This window comes from Ricinus communis, chromosome 8 (genome assembly GCF_019578655.1).
Source record: "Ricinus communis isolate WT05 ecotype wild-type chromosome 8, ASM1957865v1, whole genome shotgun sequence".
Classification (NCBI taxonomy): domain Eukaryota; kingdom Viridiplantae; phylum Streptophyta; class Magnoliopsida; order Malpighiales; family Euphorbiaceae; genus Ricinus; species Ricinus communis.
Window position 1 is genome coordinate 8888471 of NC_063263.1, and position 21800 is coordinate 8910270.

Below are 21800 nucleotides of genomic sequence, written 5' to 3' on the forward strand. Positions count from 1 at the left end.
TATAATCATTCAAGTTAAAGATATAAAATCTATAAAGAAAAAATACAGAAAAAAAAAAAAAAATCCTTCTTCTCCATTAAAATCTTCAAATCTAGCACGGTGCATAAGGAGATGCAGAGCAACCACTATTTTATGAAATGACCACCATTATTAGTTCCATAGTTGTTACCAAAGAGAGAATCAACGGCTTCAAAAGAAGCTCACCTATGAGGTCACTGTCGTTTAATAAAAAAGATACCATCAGGCAGCAGCACTGTTTAATAGCAACGATAACTTTCTTCATGGAGCCGTCTCTATACCGGTGTCATTTCCGAAACAAACAACATCGCCAGCAAAAGCAACAACTTTACATAATCAAATTGGTTTGATATATATGTGAAATCTTCAAGTAAATACTAATGATTTATCAAGCGATTTAATGAGTATATATATTAACAATATGATGATTTTATAAAACATAAAATTCAAATTAATGGATATAAATGGTTAATGATTTTTAATGGATCAATAAAATGAACCATTAGATTCTTATAGCTTTGTATTTATGATGACGTTAATTATGTTCTTTTTCTTTTGCTTTTTTTTCTTTACCATCTTTTAATATCTTTATTTTTTTTATTATGCTTTTGAGTTTTTCTGGAGTAATTTTTATTTTTATTTTTGAAGTAATTTCTTTTATGTTTTTGCATTTTCTTAGTGAGAGATAGATAAATAGAGCGTCATAATAATATTACTGAGAGTGAACTTAAATACTTCTTCCCACTGTAATGTAAATACTTCTTCCCACTGTAATGTAAATATTTACGCGTAGTAAGAATTTGTTAATAATAAGAATTTAATTGATTTATTTTAAAAAATACTAAGAGTTAAAGTAAGACACTTTTAATAAAGAATTTAAAATCAGGGACTTATCTGTACTTTTGACTTTTTTTTCTTGTTTGATAATACATAATATAGTTTTTCTTATTTTCTTTTTTGAAAGGAATTATAGTTTTGTTGTTTCACGTTTAAAATGCCAAATGCTTTGATGTTTGAGCCCTCATCATGATTTACAGTAGAAAATTGGGATTAATACGAAACTTTAATTTTTTTCTCGATTTTCACTCACTGTATTTTGCATTCTGCGAATTCTGCAATATATATTAATAATGAACCTATTATAATAATATTATTATGAGAGTTTAATAATGATTGGGTCGAAACGCTTTTTTTTTTTTTTTTCATAAGATAATTTATGATTGCAATAAACGTGCAAATCAGGCTGCTATTAGTCTTTTCTTTTAAGACTAGAAATCTTGAATAAGCATGAAATTATATGTTAAAATCGATTCTAGGGCTATTCTGGAAGATCTAAATGTATAATTGACTTCTGGTCAAGCAATCAAAGCTGAGCTTAAGACTCGAAGATCTCAGCTCAAATTTACATTTGTTTACTTACTTTGCAACGTAATTGGACTCTGCCTTCTTCTACGTTAAAGTCTCATTCTATGAAACACCATTTAAAGGTAAAAATAAAATTAAAAATAAAAGTTCAATGATTAAATAATAATTAAATGTGTATTTATAGTTTAAAATTGGCATCAATTCATTAATTTAATACTTTAATTTAATAAATACATAACCTTTTAATAATATTTTCCATACAATTGATGTGAACATATTAGATAAAAATGCAATAAAAAAATATTAAAATATTATTAAAAAATAAATTTAAATATCGATTAAATTATATCAAAAACTAGTTAAATTAAATAAATAACTAGAGGTTAGAAACATAAATACATATTCATGCTGAAATAAATAAATATGCACCAAACTATCCATGGCCATGACATGAATGGATTCCACCATGCGTTTTTATTTGGTTGAAATTCTGGCCTCCAGCTACCATTTTTCCATAGAGCCACTTTTCAAATGTTCTTTTTCAACTCCTTCCAAATGACAAGTTTACATTCAAAACTGCAAATTATGTAGAAGCCATTCTTTTCTTCCAGAAAAAAGGAAAAACTGAAGAAAGTAAAGACCTGAATGAGAACCATAATCTTTATGATCTATCTCTAATACATGTCTACTTGGGTCTCAACTAGCCAACACCAGCACATCTTTGAATATCGCATATAAATAGAGAAAAGAAGGGCATCAATGGAAAATAAGCTGGCCAGTTGCGGCACATTTCGATTAATCATCAAGAAAATGCACTTACAGCATTGACATCATCTAATTCGTCAACTACCATCTCATTTTTGAAAAGCAATTTAAGGTATGGAAGTACTCTGGGAACCACTGGTAAATCTGCTACGTTAACACTCATCATGTCAAAAGCTATGCATGTTTTGTGCATGTGTGACTCATCAAAAACAGGTATTTTGGGGTATCTCTGACTGAAGTGGGTGAGGATGATTCGATATGCTCCAGCTAAGTTCCCTACTTCTATGGCTTCCTTTGTTGTGCTGTGGTTTTTGGCTACAGCTTCATCCATCAAGTCATCCTCAAAAGTTGCCTGCAAGACATTAGAAAGTGAAACCATTTAACTCTATTGTCTTATTGTATTTGCCCAAGAACATTATTTATAGTACAACATGAGCATTCGTGGACTCGGCCACTGCCAAGCTGAAGAAGCTAGCTGTGGAGTATTTTAGTACCTAAATATTAAAAGCCTATAAATAATCACCAAATCATAAAATTATAATGATTTGTTGAAGTTATTAACCTAAATGCTATGATATAGACTACAGAGAGAAGAAACTGGAAACCCACACAATAAAAGCTAATATAATTCGCATATACGCTTCTACTCTATTAAGAATTTCAAAACTTTATCAAGTCGCCTATTACTAGTTACAGTAAACATTAGATTGTCGAAGAAAATAAAAACACATTCAAATCTGATTACTTGCCTCGTGTACAAGGACTGTGGCTCCATGTGACGCTTCTACCAGTTCTGGGCAGGGCCTAGTGTCACCTGAGTACACAATCTTCCACCCTGGTATAACTTTTCCAACAGAATTTATTCTCTCTGATGCCGTCAACACAACGCCAAATGCCTGAAGACAATGCACAACTGGGAAACTAATTAAAGTCTCCAACCCTGCATCATTGAGCACTTTCTTCAAATTGCTCAAAAGTGCAAAAGCATTATTGTCAACCAGATTTCCTGGTCTTTTCCAATAGCTTTGCATTCGGCTACCTCTAGCAAACAAAGTTGACTCGGTTTTTACTGTAGATTTGTTCACATTTTCAGTAATATTTGGACTACCTTCTGCTGGAGCTGAGTGATCGAGTTTTGATTCACTATTGCCCTCACAAGCTTCCCATGTAGCACTAGTGGTGCTCCTACAATCAAGAAACTGCATATCTAGGTCCTCCAGTTGTTGATATGCATCTAAAAATCTCTTAAGTTGCCTTGGCCCAACAACAAGTAATGGCTCATGGGGCATGCCCTTCAACAAATCATGTCGTAGAGCAAGTATTCTTGCTAATCCTGTATGGTGATCAGCATGAATATGAGATATCCAGATACACGTTAGATTTCTCACGACACTATCAGCACCCTCCACACCATACCTGTTGTCAGAGGACAGCAAACGTTACATGTTAAAATGGAAAATAAATGCTTATCATAAGAAAAAAAAACCATATCATAATCTTGCATTGTGTTACCTTCTTTTCAGTTGTCCAAGTGTTCCTTCCCCACAGTCTAGAAGCAAACCTCCTTTGGAGAAGAGATTAATATAGACAGAACTAACATTTCGGTATTTAGATGGCTGAGATGAACCTGTTCCCAGAAGCACAATCTCCATATCATCTCTCCTGATGTTCTCCAAACAAGAAGGAACTATATTCTCTCCTAGCCATGGTTCTTCAATCATAACATTATTGTCCTGTCCAAAAGCTATGTCTCTTTTCACTTCTCCAGAACTGTGCCAGAACTGGCGGACATGCTGGGCAGCATCTACAATTTCTGGAAGTTCTGTAAGTAACTCATTAATAACTTCTGAGGGAGCCATCAAACTTGGAATATTGGATTTGTCCAGACCAAGATGAGCATGAGGACGCAAAGTGAACTGTTCGTTGTTGAATTAAGAAAATCTAAAGTCATGTAAGGAAGTGGACATGCATAAGCATGCATTATGTGATTTCTACATGTAATTATAAAGATTAGGAGCACAGAAACGGTGGCCCATTTTATTATTCCAGCAGACCACTTCTATAAGTGTCACAAATTGATTGTTCATTCACCATATAAAATATGTAGTAATACATGACTTCCCACGTTACCCTTATTTTGTTTAATAAGGCTACTGCTTATAGCATTGAAATGCATGCTGAAAGGAAAAAAATAAAAACCTATTAAGAATTGGAAAACCAAAACGGACAAAAGATGGGCGCAGGGAAACATAGCATTGGATCCCAGTGGGGTATATACGCTAAACTAATGACTTGCATTCACATTTTGGGAAATCCCCTAGCTTCAGACCAGCATTGCAAAACAAAATAACAGACTGATACTTCATCTATTCAACTAACCTTGATATGGAAAAAAAAAAAAAAAAAAAAAACCTTACATCAAATGGGGCACAGGAACTAGGTTCTGACATAAAATTTAAAGTTTTGAATTGATAGTTTGAGATGCGTTTTCAAGTTTTACTAAATTAGAAAAATCAAAAGAAGCATTATTGCCTTTGTGCTTAGAAGAAAAGGAAGCATTTGATTAAGCAGAGAGGGCAAATAAAAGGGTGATATGCATTTTGAATTACCAAACCTAATGCTCAAAAAAGAACACTGCTTTGCATACCTTAAGAAGATTTTCAGCCAATATCCTTCCAGCAGACTTTGAGACACAGACCTGGTATAAGGATTTGAAATAAACACTTCAGATCCCCTGAACAAACGAGAACCTTAAAACTTATAGAAACCATAGGGATATTCAACAAACCTCGCCTGAATAAATGTAGTCTTCTTTTGAGCTTTTAAGCTGCTTAAGTGACCAGATACCTGGAGCTGGAAAAAACTGAGGACACAGGTAATTAAGCCTCGCAGCAATTCTTGCACTGGATTTAAGGATTGGAATTTCCACATTCTTCCTGCAACAAGCACAAGTACCCAAGGGGAACCGTCAAATATGACCAGTACCATTACTCCTTTGGAAGAAGAATGGTTCAGAAAGGTTGCTCACATTTCGTTTCCAGCCATAATGTGTTGTGCTGAACCAAAGTTCTTCATCCACTTCTGGTAATTGGGGCTACTTATTACAGAAGCAGGACCTAAATGAATGATACAAGTAACAGTTTTCTCATTCTCTGATTGATTACCTGAGTAATCTGCATAGTAACTATGAAGAAATTGCATGAATAATAATTCCTCCACATGGGATTCTGTTGGGCAGTCAACTAGAAATACAATTGGACCAGGAATTGAAGGACCCATTACATCACTTGGATGAACCTATACAATGCAAGAAAGAATTTTATGTGTCAACACTAACAGCAGTTAACAAATAGAAAGAACACAGAATTTCCATTGAATTTGGGATCCACCATGATATTCTGGCGATCTGACTTCACTGTTTGTCCTGATTGCAGTTCACTATATTTTGGTCCAGGATTCAGACCAAGAGCTTTTGCTTTTACTGGGTCAAATTTCCCCATAATTTCAGGCAATTCACAGAGATATATCACTGACATATCACCAGGCTTTACTGCAGATCCTTTTGAACAGCTTGGTCGAAGGAGAAGGGCTGATATTTTGACGACCTCATTGTCAACAAGGATGATGGGATCTGTAAAGTTGCTTGCTCCAAACTGAGCAGTAGCATCAGAACCGAAGCTTGTTGTGTGAACCATGGCAGCATGAGGAATGAAAGACTTCATAGCATCAACCAAATATTGAAGATCTGAAGGGCCCCATATATTGACCTTCATAACAGAAAGAACTATACTTATAATTCACAAGAGATGCCACACTTCTCAAATTAGGTAATAAATGAAAGCAAATTCGATTTGACACTTACCGACATACCTTCATCTCCCATGCCAGCCAAAGTCAACAACAAACCTGTCAGGAAAAGTAAACACCAATAATTTAGGTGCGCTCACACTAATTGCATGACCATCCACATGTGAGGAAATATTGTCGCTTGGAGACAATAGAGCAATGTGATAAGAGGTATATTTATGTTTACAAGCAACAGAGTTTACATTTATTAATTGATTTAAAATGATACATACCTGGAATTCCACCAGCTGTTTCTGAGCATACACGAGAGAGAAAGATGTGATCTATCTGAAAAAGATTCATTAAAATCCATGTTTATTTGTACATCAGATTATGCTCAAATATTGATGCCACATAAAACATAGAAAAAATCATTATGATGTGAACATGGATGCTTGGGCGTGTGCACGCCCGTGCGTTTCTGTTGTGAATTATTCCGTACCTTTGATAGCTTAATCTTATGCTCTGTGCAGAACCGCTGTAATCCCTGCACGACAGTAGTTGATTAAGGAAACCAAAAGATCAATAGGTGCCCATGAACCACACAACCACTCACCAACTTCATTGTTAAGCAATATTTTACGATAATGACCAAAGGATACCATGCCCAATTGTAGGGCACAAGTATCAAGCAGAGAGAGAAACCTCATGCTGAGTCATAAGGCTTCTGAATGATACCTCAACTAAAACCACTTAATAGAAGGACAAACCATTCTGAATTATAAACAAGTATCCTTTGACCTTTTCAATATGATACTCAGTATGAATTTACTAAAAACAAAGATGAGGTAGAGGAAGTAATAATCATAACTTCAATCTGAATATTCTAAGCATCTGAATTTGAAGACCATTATGCATAATTTCATGAGGCTGTTGATTATTGAGTACGAATCTAAGCTATTCGCCAATAACTAATAATTTTATTACATGCTTTTCATGCATTATATTGTACAATACCCCCACAATGATTGGATAGAATTCTTGGCTAAATGACAGATGTAAACACTGGATTAGTGGCAACAACATATAAATGTAAGCATCCTCATGACATCTCCTTTCCTCAGTATTATTTAGAATAACTCTCCTAATTAATTGGCTGAAGTAAATATGAATGACCAACATGCTATTTTTAGTATTACATAAAAATGCTCACCTACTATCACCAAAGGTTTTGAGGTTATATATAGAAACTATATCTAGAGATTCAAAAGAAGAAAAAAAAAAAAAAGAGAATTGTTTAATATGGATTGCTTACAACAGTGAGTAACAGCAGATAGATCAACCATCTTTGATTGTTTATTACAGTTACATAATGCATAAATGTCTCAAGGAAGCACTTCATAATTCATACCATTCCTCGAGCTTTCCGCAATTGTAATTCTCACATCAAGGGAAAACGTACTGTTAGCTTCTTATTACTAGGCAAGCTAATGACAAACCTTTATCATTTGGCAGAATGTGTGAATTAGTTTAATATGTCATCAATTTGACCAAATTTTGATCAACCAGATTGCATTTAAAACTTTTAGCCCACTCTTAAAAGTTTGACACCTCTGTTTACTAAATCCAACAACTCAACCACAAAACTTCAGTTTATAAAGAAATATACTCAGTTTACAATATCCACATAAATTAAAAAGAAATACTCTGAATTGAAAAGGGGATTCTTTATATCACGATTACCTCACCAGCATTAAAAATGAATCTTTGCTTGTCAAAGAAAAGCAAAACTGAAGGTGATGTATCCTGAGTGTCCATTCCAGTCCCTAGGATCTAGAACATATAGCAATGTTGTCAGTATTACTAACCATAAAGAGAATAAAATATAACTAGAAATATGCAGTAGAAATATGACATAACTTCAAGCAATCTCAGCTAAAACAAAATGCAGTTCATCGATAAACATCCAATAAAACATAAACCCAAAAACCCAAATTTTGAGAAGGCCCCCTCTTCACATCAAACTTTCCCATCCTCAAAATACAATTATATTGCCGGTGTTAATTTATGGTTTCAAAATACTTTAAAAAATTACTTTGAAGAAATTCAAACTCAAATTTAAGTATCCAATAAGGGAAACATAATTCTCTAATTAAATTATCACTTAAAATTCTTAAACAAAGAAACTAGAGCAAACCCATTTGCCACCAACGAAAAATACTTACTTGCACATAAGAAATTGTATTAGTAGGATTGAGCTTTCTAACTTTCATCTGAAGATTTCTTTTGGCTTTATCACTCTTATCTCTACCTTCAGCCCTTCTTTTATTATACCCAAAAGACTGATTACCATTCTCTTCCATTGGGACCTGTTTTTTATCCCTTTCTTTACTCTTCTTCTTAATATTATTATCACTGTTATTCTCTCTACTACTGAAAGTACTATTCTCTCTGGTTCTAAACCTGAAAGACCGGTGGTTGTTGGGAGCTATGCGGTATCGTTTTGATGAACTAGAAGAAGAGGAACTGAGGACAGTGAAGATAGAGTAAGGTTTTGGTTTAGAGGGACAGAACGGTAAAGAGGGTTTTAGAGGAGAGAACAGGAGGCGCAGACTTGAGATTTGGGGCATTTGCTTTGCTTCACTCTGTTTCTCTTGTTTTAAAGAGAGATTTTGCAAGGGTTTCGTGCTTGAAGATAGATTTTGCATTGCCACTCAAGTGTATATTTCTTTTTCTTAAAAAAAATATTTCTCTAGATTACATATATTTAAAAAAAAAAACAAAAGGAAAAAAATCGTGGGCCCAAAAATTCAAACATGGCCCAATTCAACCAATAACTAGAGGCCCATTTTTGGCCCATAATACCTTTTTCACCTCATGGCTTCTGGCATGAACAAAGAATTGTTATTTCCGAAATTTTTAATAATAACTTAAGATTAATAAAAATATTATTTTTAATGTATAATTTTTAATAATAACTTAAGAAAAATTAAAATCATATTTAAAAAAAATTAAATACATTAAGAATATAAAAAAAGTGACACTGTAAATTTGATAAAAAAAATATAGATATTTTTATTATTTTTCCTTGTTATTTTATTAGTTGGGTTTCTGAAAAATATTATTATTACTATCCTTGTTATTTTATTAGTTGAGTTTCCGAAGAATATTAATGAATTGTTGTAAGAGGATTCAGATTGTATAAACTTGAGTAGAGAATTAAAGAAAGCATCCCCAATTGACTAAGCAGGTCCTCTACATGCATGACTAAAGTATAAAATGCACCTTTGAGTCGTTTTGGACAGAGGAAAAGGTTCGGACCGAAATAAGTTGTTGAAGCTTCATGTTTGAGAAGAACAAGATAAATAAAAGGTAATAATCAATAAATAAAAGAAAGAAAGAAAGAAACCAAGTGTTGGGCTGAAAAGAAAGATTGAAACTTTTCAATTCGACCCAGATAAGGAAGCCCAGTAGCGGCCCAAAACCATCTTTTCTACCTCACATCTTAATGTTAGATAAGATAAATAAAAGACACCACACACACATACACAAGCGTTGCTATGACATCTTTCATGCAAATATCAAAACACAACTTAAGACTATCTATCTTTTGAAAAATCCTGAAATATCACAGAATAGAATGGGCACTGCTCTTCAACTTAACTCCTATGGGTTAGCTAATTCCTTGAAAGCTTCTCATAACCTGAAACATTCTGCTGCTACTAGCACAAACAACATTCACAAATCCCTTAAACATTCAAGGTCTGTCAGTTTCTCTAGAGTGAAAATCAGAGCGGTTGGCACGGTCCCTGATAGTAAATCGGATGCCAAGCAGGAGCCTCCTGAAGAACCACCTTCTGTGAAATTTGTATTCGTCCATGTGAGTCTTAGACAATTAATGTTTTACTGCTGAAACAATTTAATTAGACAGAATTTGGATATAAAACCAGGAAGGCAATTGCTAATTTGTCTGTCTATGTTGTGTGTTTAAGTCTGTGTTACTACCAGATGGGACTCCTGATGTGCATTTTCGTACAACTTGTGGAGGGCAGAAACTTAGGGATACAATGTTGGATTCAAATATCGACTTGTACGGACCATATGTAAGTTTTTTCTTTTTTCATTTCCTGAAAAGTCTTATGATGTGTCTGAATAGCTTGGCATGATGTGTATGTGTTTTGTTGAAATTTCAGGGTAGACCTTTGTTAAATTGTGCAGGGGGAGGAACCTGTGGAAGTTGCATGGTGGAGGTGAATTATATATCTTTTTAACCTATATATATATATATATACACTTCTATATTTTGCATACAGAAAATTAATGGTCACTAATTCTTTATTAGTGTAATTGATCATGACCTCTCCATCCTTGAATTAGCTTTTATTAATTTTATTCTTTATTAAATATCCAATGTGGGAGTCTAATTCATGCTACAAAGAAGAATATAAGATTTGAGAATGCATATTTGTATGACACGAATGAGATCCTAATCATTTAATTGAACTTTCTTCTGATAGAATGTAAAGTTTTTCATACCCAAAATGGAAACCTACGTGGCTACTACCCAACTCAAAGATCGCTTGCATATGAAATAGGGGAAGAAGATTTTAGCACATGAGAGTTATTCGTTTACATAATTTTGATAATAAAATGGATGACGATATATCCAACATTAATTAAGAGTGGAAAGGATTTAGGTCTTATAAGATTTAATAACATGTTCTTTTAAAGGTTCTTGATTTATAAAGGACAAAACCATGAAACCAATACCACTTCTGAACCTCTCTCTTGAACACAATTTTTTATAAAAGACAATCAAATAATGACATATATCTTCTTTAGTTTTTTTTTTTTTTTTTTAATTGGAAACTAGATTTTCGTAAACCAGAATTAGAATATCTTGTTTAGTTCAAGAGTTGGATTTTCTAAAAATTTAAATGCTGAAAGCAATATTATCTTATACTGACAGGTTGTAATGGGAAAGGAGCTACTTAGCCCTCGTACAGAAAAAGAGAAGAAGATACTCAAAAAGGTATTATCATCATTTCTTATTAAAATAAAACTTGCTTACTCCAGGTGTATATACACTGAAACCCCACAAAAAAGAAGAAGAAAAAAATCATAAATATCCCTCGCTTGCTGGGAGGGGCTTGATCTGGAGTCCCTTATTAGCATTGTATAACTATTTCAGACAAACTTAATTAGAGTGCTGACAGTTGATGTTGTTTTGATTTTTAATTAAGAAACCAAAGAACTGGAGACTGGCATGCCAAACTACCGTTGGCAGTCCAGATTCAACAGGACTGGTATGTAAACTCTCTATTCTGTCTTATTTTATTGGATACTAAATGCCTGTCTTTCTTTTATATATATATAATTGAAGCACTTCTTGTGTTTTTCTTCCTCTCATTTTTTTCTGAATCAAATGCAGGTTGTCATCCAACAGCTGCCCGAATGGAAAGCTCATGAGTGGAAATATGAGAAAATATTGCCTCCAGAGATATCTCAATGAAAACATTCTTTTTTTATTTGTACTATTATTGTTAGTTCCATTTCCTAGCATCCTTTTACAAGGCCATGAGAAATCTTTCTTGATTGCCATTTCCTCGTATAAAGAAATTCTGAACCCCAATCACCTAGTTAAAGAGGAATTTTAGTAAATAACCAAATATAAATAAAATTACTTACAAGTTAGTTTGTCCCATAAAAATTAGTTGGTTAAATATAAAATAAAGAGAATTATTATGACTTGTTTTGTCCTATCTTATTTTGTTGAAGTTCATTGAATTAGAGAGAAAAGCGAGTCATTGCTTATCATTCCACTCGAGTACCACAAGAAACCTTTCTTGCCCTTGTCCAACTGAGGGGTAAAAACAGAGGGGTGGGTGGGAACTTACAGCTTTTTCTAGGGCCTAGAAAGCGTACACTGAGCATCTGAGTTCTGAATTTGTCCATTATAATAATTGATATTGAAAACGAAAAGGTTGCATAATTGAGAAGAAAGAACAAAAAAGGGCCATGCCCATCTCAAAACAGAAACAATCCATTAGCATGCTCGAAAAAGTTGCTGCACATCATCAAATAAATCCATCCATTCCTCAAAGCAAAAGTACCCATAACAATGCTTTACAAGAACAAAGACAAAATAGAACAGGAAGGTTGGGGGTATGGGGAGGAGGAAAGAGCAGTAAAGAAAAAGAAAGAAAGCAAACCCTTGCTTCCTTTCTTTTTATTACAAAGACAAATGGATCACAAACCAAAAAACGAAACCAGTTAAACTCGAGCAATTATGTTCAACTTAGAAGTCACTGGACAAAGGTGCATGATCACCAGGCATGTACAAGTTTCCGTAGATGAGTCCAGCAAGCCCACCACCAACAAGAGGCCCAACCCAGTAGATCCAGTTGTCGGTGAAGTCGCCGCTAACGACAGCTGGGCCGAAGGAGCGGGCTGGGTTCATGGATCCACCAGAGAATGGGCCTGCAGCCAAAATGTTGGCACCAACAATGAAACCAATGGCAATGGGGGCAATGGTGCCTAGAGATCCCTTCTTGGGGTCAGCTGCAGTGGCATACACTGTGTAAACCAACGCAAATGTGATCACTATCTCCATTACTACCCCTTCAATTGCTCCAACTCCGGCTGCAACACTGTGGATTGGAGTTGCCTGAAACAAAAGTAGCAAAAATGTGAGAATTTATTGAGCCTATAAATACTATAAACATTCTTTTACTGTAATAAGCCAATTTCCACTTATTGTACTAAAAGTAATTCTAGTCCGGAAAGAATTATGAAATCAGGATAAAAGAAAGTATATCCTGTTGATATAAATATGGTCCAAAATTCTAAACAGGTTAAAAAACTAAAATTACCCATGTCGTATCATTTTGTCACTCTTAATTAAAACTGGAGGACGAAGCAAATGTTAAAGTTACCCTTTGATGCAAGTAGGAAATCTTCATAGCAAGAAGACAGAAAAGTCATTTTATTTTCTTATGGGGATTTTAAGTTCATTATTATTAGTAGGATATACAGTAATAACTTACCAAGCCTCCTGTGACAACTTTGAGAAGGAAGCAAGCAACAATGGAGCCAAGAAGCTGAGCAATCCAGTAGAAGATGCCAGTAAGAATGGTGATTTGGCCACCAAGAGCCAGCCCAAAAGTGACTGCAGGGTTAACATGGCCTCCAGAGATGTTGGCACCCACAGCAACTGCAACAAATAGAGCAAATCCATGGCAAATAGCAATAGCTACTAGTCCAGCAGGATCAAGAGCTGCATCAGATGTCAATTTACCTACAGAAGAAAGAAGAACACAAAACACGTAAACACGTAAACACGTAATGCATTAAAAAAACCATTTTTTTCTATAAAAGGAAAGAAATTAAAGACAATGCCTTTCGTTGTAAATAATTACTTTGGATTTAAAGTTTAATAATAATAGAATCATAATTGAGGAGCTAAACAATTCAGATAATGTGCTAACCATAAGCTATGGCAGAACCAACACCAGCAAAAACAAAGAGCAAGGTTGAAATAAACTCAGCAAGATAGGCTTTAAAAGACCCTAAACTAAAAGAGTCATCAAAGCGACCAAAGGCAATTCCTGCCATTTTCTTAAACAAGATTAACTAGCTCTTGGAAAAAAAGAAATGAGGAAAAGGAGAAGAGATAGAATATATAAAGAGAAGAAAAGCTAGTACAAATAGCACAAAAATGCTCTTTATCAAGTCACATATATATACACAATAAGTCGACACATAAAAAAAGAGAGAAATAAAAGAAAAAAAAAATATTAGAAAAAAGGGTATTATTAAAAGATGTCATGAATTGTTTTTTTTAGGGCATTATTGATTTAGTACTAGTATATTATGTAATTTTTAATGTATTGTATGAAGATAAAAAAAAGGGGAATTTGAAGATAGAAGTGTACATGCACATCCAATCGCATTTCTTCTTGCAATCCTAGCTGTCATTTAACTTTCTTTATTAGAAGTGTCTGGATGCACATCAATGATTCTTTCATGTTACTGAGTCAAGTTCTGTTCTGAGGGAAATAATGGCATAAAGAAAGGGTGGTGATTGAGGCATGACCAACTTTGGTCCACAAATGGCACCGACCATGTCCTGTAAGAATTGGCTGGAACTGATAGCTGCAAGATTTCAAAATTTTTGTGGATAGGATTGATGGGATTTATATTATTCATATAATTGAGCACTTTAATTTTCTTGTGGCTTTTGAAAATATAATTCTGTTTTGGTTGTTAGTATAAGTCAGTAGCCTTGTGATGGAGCTTCTGTCATGTAGTGTATTAGATAAACCGGTTATGAATTTTAATTCTTTTGAGATTTTCCTGATTAATTACGTCAAAATTCAATTTAATTACAGAATTTTAGATATTTAGTTATTTATCAAAAATAGCTTATTAGAAAATAATAATTTCAGAAAAAAGAAAATGTGATATATGAATTTAAGAATAGTGAAGGTACCTAAATTAAAACGTAATTAAAATTCAATGATCAAAATAAATTATCAAGTAAATAGTTTGATTAAATTGAATTAGGAAATAAAATAATATAATTATTTTTAAAGATATATAGGTACTTCTCTGGTTAGCTTAATGAGTTATAATCAGTTACAAGAAACGTTTTTATTTTTTTAATTATTTTTCAACATGTGAAGAACAAAGAAAAATAATTGTATTCAGGATAGAATTAATGCATCTATAGTCGCATAGGCCGGCTAAATGGACAAAAGGGTTGAGAGGAATCTCATGCAACTTTAGAAAGAAAATTTCCCAAAAGAAAATTGGGACATTTTTGTTTGCTTCCACATTATTCTTATTAATTATGCTTTAGGGTTTATATCAAGACAACTATTTATGTTGCTGTGCCTTCTTTTTGAAAATGTATACTCCTTGCTTTTGCCTCCTCTATTCTTAGAAAAAGGGATTTTGGATATCCACTATGTGATTCCAATTGTGCTATGGGCCAGGGAATTGGTGAATTGTATATGATGCCAACTCACCTGTTTTTATTTTTTATTTTTTCCTCATGGGTGAATAAATTCACCCTATCACCATTGATGACCCTCTTAATCATTAGATATGATAAAAAAATTAAAAAAAAAATCTTTCTTTTCAAGTCACAAGAATTACATGCAAACATCACATGCTCTTTCTGTCAATTGCTTTGGTGTTATCCACTAAACTAAACCAGAGGGATTACCCATTTTCACCTTCCTACTTGCTACAGACAAAACATTATCTATTTATACTCTTAGATCTGAAGGATATGTTTTTCTTTCATAATGACATGAAGGATAGGCTATGCCACTTCAAATCTTTGATGCATTGCAATTATGGTTTTAACTTTCATACCTCTTTTGATAATTCTGCAAAGCGGCAGTAAGTGATGAGCTTCACCTTTAAAGGCTCAGTAGGGAAAGTACTGGTAGAAGCAAAGGGCACATTAGACAAAGGATAGGGAAGGAAAGTCTTTCATAAAGAACATGATTTTGAAGAATTTCATTTATTATGTAATTTAAAAGATATCACATGTCCAATCTATCAAAAACAAAATAAAGTAAGTAAATTAAAAATAAAGTAAGTAAATTAAAAATAAAGTCAAGTAAATTAAAAGGACGTGGTTGCAGAGACTTCTAGCAGCCAAGATCTCTAATAAACACATAAAGAAAGAAGGCTAATTGCATGTCATAACAAAAACTGCATTGTTTACTACAATGTCTACATTGTCAAATCCTAGGTTCCAACTTTAACTTCAGCTGACAATTCAAATGGACTGAAGAACTCAAAAATGAAGATGCACTTCTTCAATTGATAACGCAATGAGACAGCAAGGAAGCTCAAGTCTCAAAACGATCTAACATGCAACACAAACATATACAAGTTTCATTTATGTAATGTTTCTAGTTTCCTACTGGGATCAAAGTTAGATTGTCATTCCAAGATTGTAAATCAATCTGCTTGCATGCTTTCAGGAAAAGGGATTGAAGCACAGCAATGATAATATCCATTCTCATCAAACACAAAACGTTGGGAAAGGTGCGCTTCACGAATAGGATACTCCCCCCATTCCTCAGATCCAAACTGCTTGAAAATGCCTCGTGCGTCAAAGGAATCGTATTTGTTTTTCCTCATTTTCCTGAAAAATTTGGGATTCACATATTATCATGTAAATCTAATAAAGACGCCAACTTCTGTCAGAGACCAAAAGTGGAAAGTTTTATAAAGAAGATGTAGGGAAGGAAGAGGATTTAGTACCCTTTTCTATGCCTTGAGTTCATCACCGTGGCATGCAACTGCGATTCAAGGACACATCAATTTTTTAACATTAGTCCTTCCAAAATTATTAAAAATAAAGGCCAGTGCAGCAGCATGCAGGCAATACTGTTGTGCACCAGGTCCATTAAGTTCAGCTTTCAGTATGCCTACATTATGAGTCAAACATTTAACTACCTTATACAATAATGTTACAATATTAGTTCATGATTTGGTGCTGGATATACATCTCTGTGATAGGCAAGCAGACCGGATCCATGGATAATTGATTAAACAGAGAAAAGGGAATTTAACCTGTACAGCTGTACTCATAGACCCAAATGTAAATCACCATATCAAGCACAATCATATAAAAACAGAAAAAGGGATAAATGAGAGGTGACTGGTTGTACCTTTAACTTTTGTTTAGCATCTTTCTCTAGGACAAGTCCAGCCCCAACAAATGCATCAATAATGACCTCTAAGAAAGATCAGGAAATCCAGAAGACTCCTCTTTTAACTAACAGAAATGCCTTAAATCTAATTACATTAAATAGCTTTATTTCCTTGCCCTGTTCTTGTTTCAATATGCAGCAAATGAGGAGATAGAATATTCATGATTAGAACAATTTAGGATACGACAAGCCCGTAAAAGTCTGCCCTCGTTTCCAATTTCTTCCACAGTGGCATAAAGAACACGAGCTTTTGCCATAGATCCTCTCATGCAGTCCTGCATACAATATATTATGTCCTTAATGGGGGGGAAAATCTAACGCTGAACAGTGACAAGAAAACAGTTTTCCACCGATCCAAAACTACACAAGAACTTAAAAGGCATCCAAACTTAATGTGCTAAGGATAAACCTCAAGGTTCACAAGACAACTGTATCATACATAACAAAGATAAGGTGAATGAAGTTCTGTTCTACTTACCAGCCCCTTGAGTCTGACAGAGAGAGGTCGATTATCCAAGGCGTCCATCACTTTCAAGGATACACTCTATAAACAAAAGCATTGCATATCATTATCAATTGCCAATAAAGCCAAAACATACGTTATACAAAAACAATATACCTTCAGAACCTCTGATGCTGCATTAATTCGCTCCTTATTCCAAAGCTTCAACATGAGCACTGTTAAGTGAAATGTTTTGGGCTTGATAAATATGGATCTGTCAATTCCCAAGCCTGTCAAGAGCAGCGCTGATTGGTGTGATTCAAGTAAAAGGCAGATAATAATAGCAAAAACCAAATGGATTAATTCCCAAAAGAAACAGAAGGATATGAGCTTCAGAATTAGCAAGTAGTCACAAAGAACCTTCTGAGAAAAAAGGACAATGAAAAATATCATATTGTGAAAACTTTAAGAAATTTCGTGAAACTACACACTGCTGTTATGCATAAACCTCAGAGAAGAATGTACCACAATCTCTGAGCTGAAAACTGTTATCGGGATATGTTTATAGAGCCCTACCAGATAAAGTAGGTGATTTTGATGCTTTAGGTGCATAACTAACAAGAGGTATACTAGTTAGATCCACTTTAACATGTCTGTCGTCTTCAACCTTTAGCTCAACTGCAACACCATTTTCTTTACTTGATTGTTGGTCCTTATTTTCATCGTCAGAAGTATCTTCATTAGAATCACTCTCCATGGTTTGAACCAGGGAAGCATCTGCTTCTCCCAGTATGGTGTTCTGAAAATTGAATAGCTTATCAACCAATTCTGGGTGTATAGCTAATGGAAGAGATATGAAGTGAGAGTAGTCGAGACTTGGGCTCTTAACCGCCTGATTCCAAATCCCAGCAGAAGAGGAAAAAAAGAAAAAATAATTAGTAATGCGTCTTAAAAGAGATGAAAAATCAAGTGTATATTTGACATCCACCATAATGAAGAAAACATTATGCCCCAAAATATGCAGTCAGTTATATTAAGCTGAAGCATTTGCTCATTTAAAACACAAGGAAAAAGGGTAGAACATTATCTTGCAAGAAAGTGACAAACCATTGCAGACTTAACAAAACACCTTTTACTCAAGTCACAACTTTACTAGATAATGTCAAGATCTAGCTTCATTGCCACCAAAAAAATTAATTTTTCATACAAATGTCACAAGTTATGAACAACCGAAATTTGTAAACAGAACACCACCCGACAAAACTACCTCTTAAAGTATATTTTTAGATCAATGCTGATCGACCACATACCTCATCTATAATGGCCTGTATCTTTTCTGAAGCTCTAGTTACACTATCAATTGAAGAGCCTTCAATGACTGCCATAAATAACTATGTCAGAGAACCTACATAAAAGGCCAATTAACATTTATAAAGTATTAAAGATTTAAAATTGGAGGGTCATTAACTTAATAGAATAGTTCATATTACAATGACTAAGGAAATCAAAAGACTTTTAGAGTTTTAATAAGACAATTTGACAGACATAGATGACATAAAAAAGAAGTATATTTGTGAACTTCCAGAAAACTTACTAGTGGTTTCCTCCTTCTTTGATGATGGAATTATAACCTTAACCCCCATCTCCTCTTCAATTTTTTGTTGTGTGGACCCACTGAAGCAGGAAAGGCAGGTAAGTTGGAAATATAAGGAAGCATAGAATTAAATGATCTTAGAAAAGTACATATGCTGATCTCGTACCGTTTTCCTTTGATAAACCGAATTAGAGAAGCATCTACCTACAAAATCAAGTACAATAACTTTGCCAAAAGACAAGAATAAAAGAAATAATAAATAAAAATTGAAAAGAAAAAGGAAAGAAAAAAGAAAGACAATAACGGCAGAAAAAATTGAGTTGGTATTAGAGCAAACAGCAAGAAATTCACAATTGTAAAGTTGACAGACCAAACCTATGGTTGAGATTATTTTATGTGTCTAACCTTAACAATAACTTAGGACAGAAGGAATAAAATCAATTTTCAGCATCGCAGCAGTGGACAACAACAGATGATAAAGGTCATCATCTCATAGATGACATAACTCTATGGAAGAAATAAAAACCAAGGATTGCGTAAATTGGACACCTAGGCAGGGTATCAGAAAAGCAGATGACAAATACTGCAGTTATGCAACTTGATAAAAGCCTAATCCACTACAAAGCACTTCTGTTTTGGTAATACAAGCAAAGCAGTAGATATGGTACAATATGATAAATAATAAAACTCATTTCTGTGAAAGATAAGAGACAGAGAGTATGTTGGTAACAAGAAGTAATGTGACTGAACCAAAATCCATCTCATGAATGGGACTAAGAAAACACATACATATAAAAACAACAAATTCTGTAATTTCAACAAGTAAAACATTAACTTACCTGAATTGTAAGTGAATGCTTTTCCACAGAAAGCATAGACTCTTCGTTTAAAGCTCTACCTTGAACATTATCACCCAGGCTGCTTGAACTGATAGTTTTGTCAGTCACTTCAGTTATTGCTTCCTGTTGAGAATTTGAGATGGAGCTTGATACACTACTGCATACGTCTGCTGACTCTAAATTCATATCATTTTTCAGTTATTATGCAGATTTACATCAATGCATGAGCAACATCAAAACCTAGATTGTACTATATGATGCAGAAGTATAATTAGATCACTAGGATTTAAGCTTTTAAGTGAAATTGAACAAAACTGCAGTGTTGCAAAATATGGCATCAGATGTTAGTGTAGTCTAGAACCAAGTTTAATATGAGGTAGAGATGTGTAAAACTAGATTAGGGCGGTCAGATAAGCAAGAAGAAAAATGATGTCAAAACAGTTGCAAAATAAGAAAAGGCCTAATATAATAATAACCTTGAACAGAATTGGATTGAGTAGAGACTGGTCTCCAAAGATGAGTAACTGTCTTTTGTTTTTTGTTCCTATCAATTAAGTCTAACCGAAGTTTTGGCCCACTCATCTTCTTGTTAAAGCTCAAACTATGATAAGAAACGTTTCCCTGTCACACCAGTTACACCAACAAAATTCAGCGAGCCAAGTACATGTCGCGGATGTCCTTAAGAGTAATTTAAATTGAAATGAAGTAAAAACAAATAAATACCTGAAAGTAATTGGGGAGCTTTGATGAATTCACAAATTTGAGCAATCCAACCGCTCTGCAACTGTAAATTACATAACATGATCAATTCAAAAACATCGATTCAAATCACTGGTGATAAAGAAGTTTACGCCTAAATACAGCAATATTAAACTCTAGGAATAGACTAGCAGTGTAACAAATAATAATGAAAAGCAGCAAATCATAAGTAAAAGACTAATATAATCTTTTTATATACTGTTCATTTCAATCAGTGACAGCAACCGAATGCTTTACTTATTTCTACTTGAACCAGCAATCAGATACTTTGATTTGGCATTTTCTCGGGAAACAAAGAGTTATCCGGAGAAGAAGATACACCTGCAACCAAACATCCGTATCTTTCTTCTTCGTCGAAAGTTAGTGAGAGATTTTTCTCTGGTCGTTAATTGGCACGTGCGAACCTAACACAAGTCTGCGTAACAAAGTTTAAATTTTTTTATTCCTTTATTTCTCGTTTTTTCTTTTTGAGAAGACATTTATTTCTCGTTAGGTTTACTTACTACAAAAGAAAAACAAAATTAACGAGATGTAACATCCCTAAGATTTTCTCCCGCGGGAAAAAATGGAAACGAAATTCTTCTTGTGAGCAGGCATGAGACAGTGCACTTAGGGGATTCCCGTCCTCGTCTGCACAGGAAGAATTTCGTGTGCAGAATTTATCTATGGTCATGCACGGTTGTTCCTAGAGAGGCCAAATTAGGTTTACAGATTTTATTACTACATAGCCCATATAATAACTTGACCCAATTTTAGACGAGGATCATTTTTTACCATATTTTGTAAACAAATTATACCGAGCTAGTTATTGTGAAATTTTCTTTACAATAACTATGATGATAATCATGAAATTGAATATGCATCAAGCTTTTTATATTATAACCTTTTCTCATTCTCCCTCCCTTTTTCTTTCGCTTACTCTATTCATACCTTTTTTTTTTAATTTTTAATTATTAAATTATAAATTAAATACATTTCATATATACATATAAAATAAGCTGAGTTTTTATTAAACTTTAGTTAGCAGCATTTTATAAAGATACGTCAGATAGAGTTCCAATAAAAAGATCCATGTAACTCTCTAATATTCTTATGTATATTATAATATTAAATACTAATATAATAAATAAGTACATTATAATATTTCTAATCAAGCAAAATGATATTATCAAATAATTATTAAATAAAATGATAGCATAATAATACAAAAATTAGTAATTATACTGTGACACTAATTTAATATATAAATGTATATATATGTATTATGCCGTCTTTTGAATATTTTTTTATAACTATTAAATTTTAAAGTTACTAAAATAGAATGACAATATTAAGTGTTTATTAAAATAAAACAATCGCTAAACAATAATTAAAATGTTACTTTTTTATATATATTTATAATTAAAAAATGATATTTAAAATTATAAATTATCTATATTTATGTATTAGCATAACTAAAGTGTTAGTAAAATATAAAATATATAATAATATGGTGA

At 33.5% G+C, this 21800-nt stretch overlaps 4 protein-coding genes across 9 annotated transcripts; 1 reads left to right on the forward strand and 3 right to left on the reverse strand.

Moving 5' to 3' along the window:
• Positions 1-2143: 2143 nt before the first annotated feature.
• Positions 2144-8677, reverse strand: LOC8273812 (tRNAse Z TRZ4, mitochondrial). 2 transcript variants are annotated; one of them, XM_048378065.1, is made up of 12 exons: positions 8160-8677; positions 7678-7767; positions 6437-6481; positions 6228-6282; positions 6011-6054; positions 5538-5915; positions 5177-5445; positions 4937-5084; positions 4796-4846; positions 3661-4064; positions 2898-3564; positions 2144-2500 (listed from the first exon to the last, which is right to left on the reverse strand). In XM_048378065.1, the coding sequence occupies exons 1-12, from the start codon at positions 8640-8642 to the stop codon at positions 2186-2188; spliced, it is 2949 nt and encodes a 982-aa protein (XP_048234022.1). In that variant the 5' UTR covers positions 8643-8677; the 3' UTR covers positions 2144-2185. The 2 variants fall into 2 exon arrangements, with proteins under 2 accessions (XP_048234022.1, XP_048234023.1); XM_048378066.1 differs by lacking the exon at positions 8160-8677 and having other exon boundaries at positions 7683-7767.
• Positions 8678-9482: 805 nt separating this feature from the next.
• LOC8273813 (photosynthetic NDH subunit of subcomplex B 3, chloroplastic) lies at positions 9483-11535 on the forward strand. Its single transcript, XM_002515952.4, has 6 exons — positions 9483-9814; positions 9927-10037; positions 10128-10184; positions 10904-10966; positions 11178-11240; positions 11366-11535. Exons 1-6 carry the CDS (start codon positions 9575-9577, stop codon positions 11444-11446), a joined length of 615 nt encoding a protein of 204 aa, XP_002515998.1. The 5' UTR covers positions 9483-9574; the 3' UTR covers positions 11447-11535.
• A 473-nt stretch (positions 11536-12008) lies between these two features.
• LOC8273814 (aquaporin TIP2-1) lies at positions 12009-13647 on the reverse strand. Its single transcript, XM_002515953.4, has 3 exons — positions 13422-13647; positions 12981-13231; positions 12009-12601 (listed from the first exon to the last, which is right to left on the reverse strand). Exons 1-3 carry the CDS (start codon positions 13546-13548, stop codon positions 12233-12235), a joined length of 747 nt encoding a protein of 248 aa, XP_002515999.1. The 5' UTR covers positions 13549-13647; the 3' UTR covers positions 12009-12232.
• A 1977-nt stretch (positions 13648-15624) lies between these two features.
• LOC8273815 lies at positions 15625-20998 on the reverse strand. Of its 5 annotated transcripts, XM_048378126.1 has the most exons (15): positions 20808-20998; positions 20626-20719; positions 20269-20329; positions 20022-20166; positions 19546-19721; positions 18873-18910; positions 18707-18786; positions 18423-18490; positions 17689-18004; positions 17290-17402; positions 17149-17214; positions 16855-16945; positions 16629-16696; positions 16219-16256; positions 15625-16099 (listed from the first exon to the last, which is right to left on the reverse strand). In XM_048378126.1, exons 2-15 carry the CDS (start codon positions 20637-20639, stop codon positions 15913-15915), a joined length of 1461 nt encoding a protein of 486 aa, XP_048234083.1. In that variant the 5' UTR covers positions 20640-20719; positions 20808-20998; the 3' UTR covers positions 15625-15912. The 5 variants fall into 5 exon arrangements, with proteins under 5 accessions (XP_048234083.1, XP_002516000.2, XP_015572863.1 ...); XM_002515954.4 differs by having other exon boundaries at positions 20626-20998; XM_015717377.3 differs by having other exon boundaries at positions 20542-20997.
• Between the last annotated feature and the right edge of the window lie 802 nt (positions 20999-21800).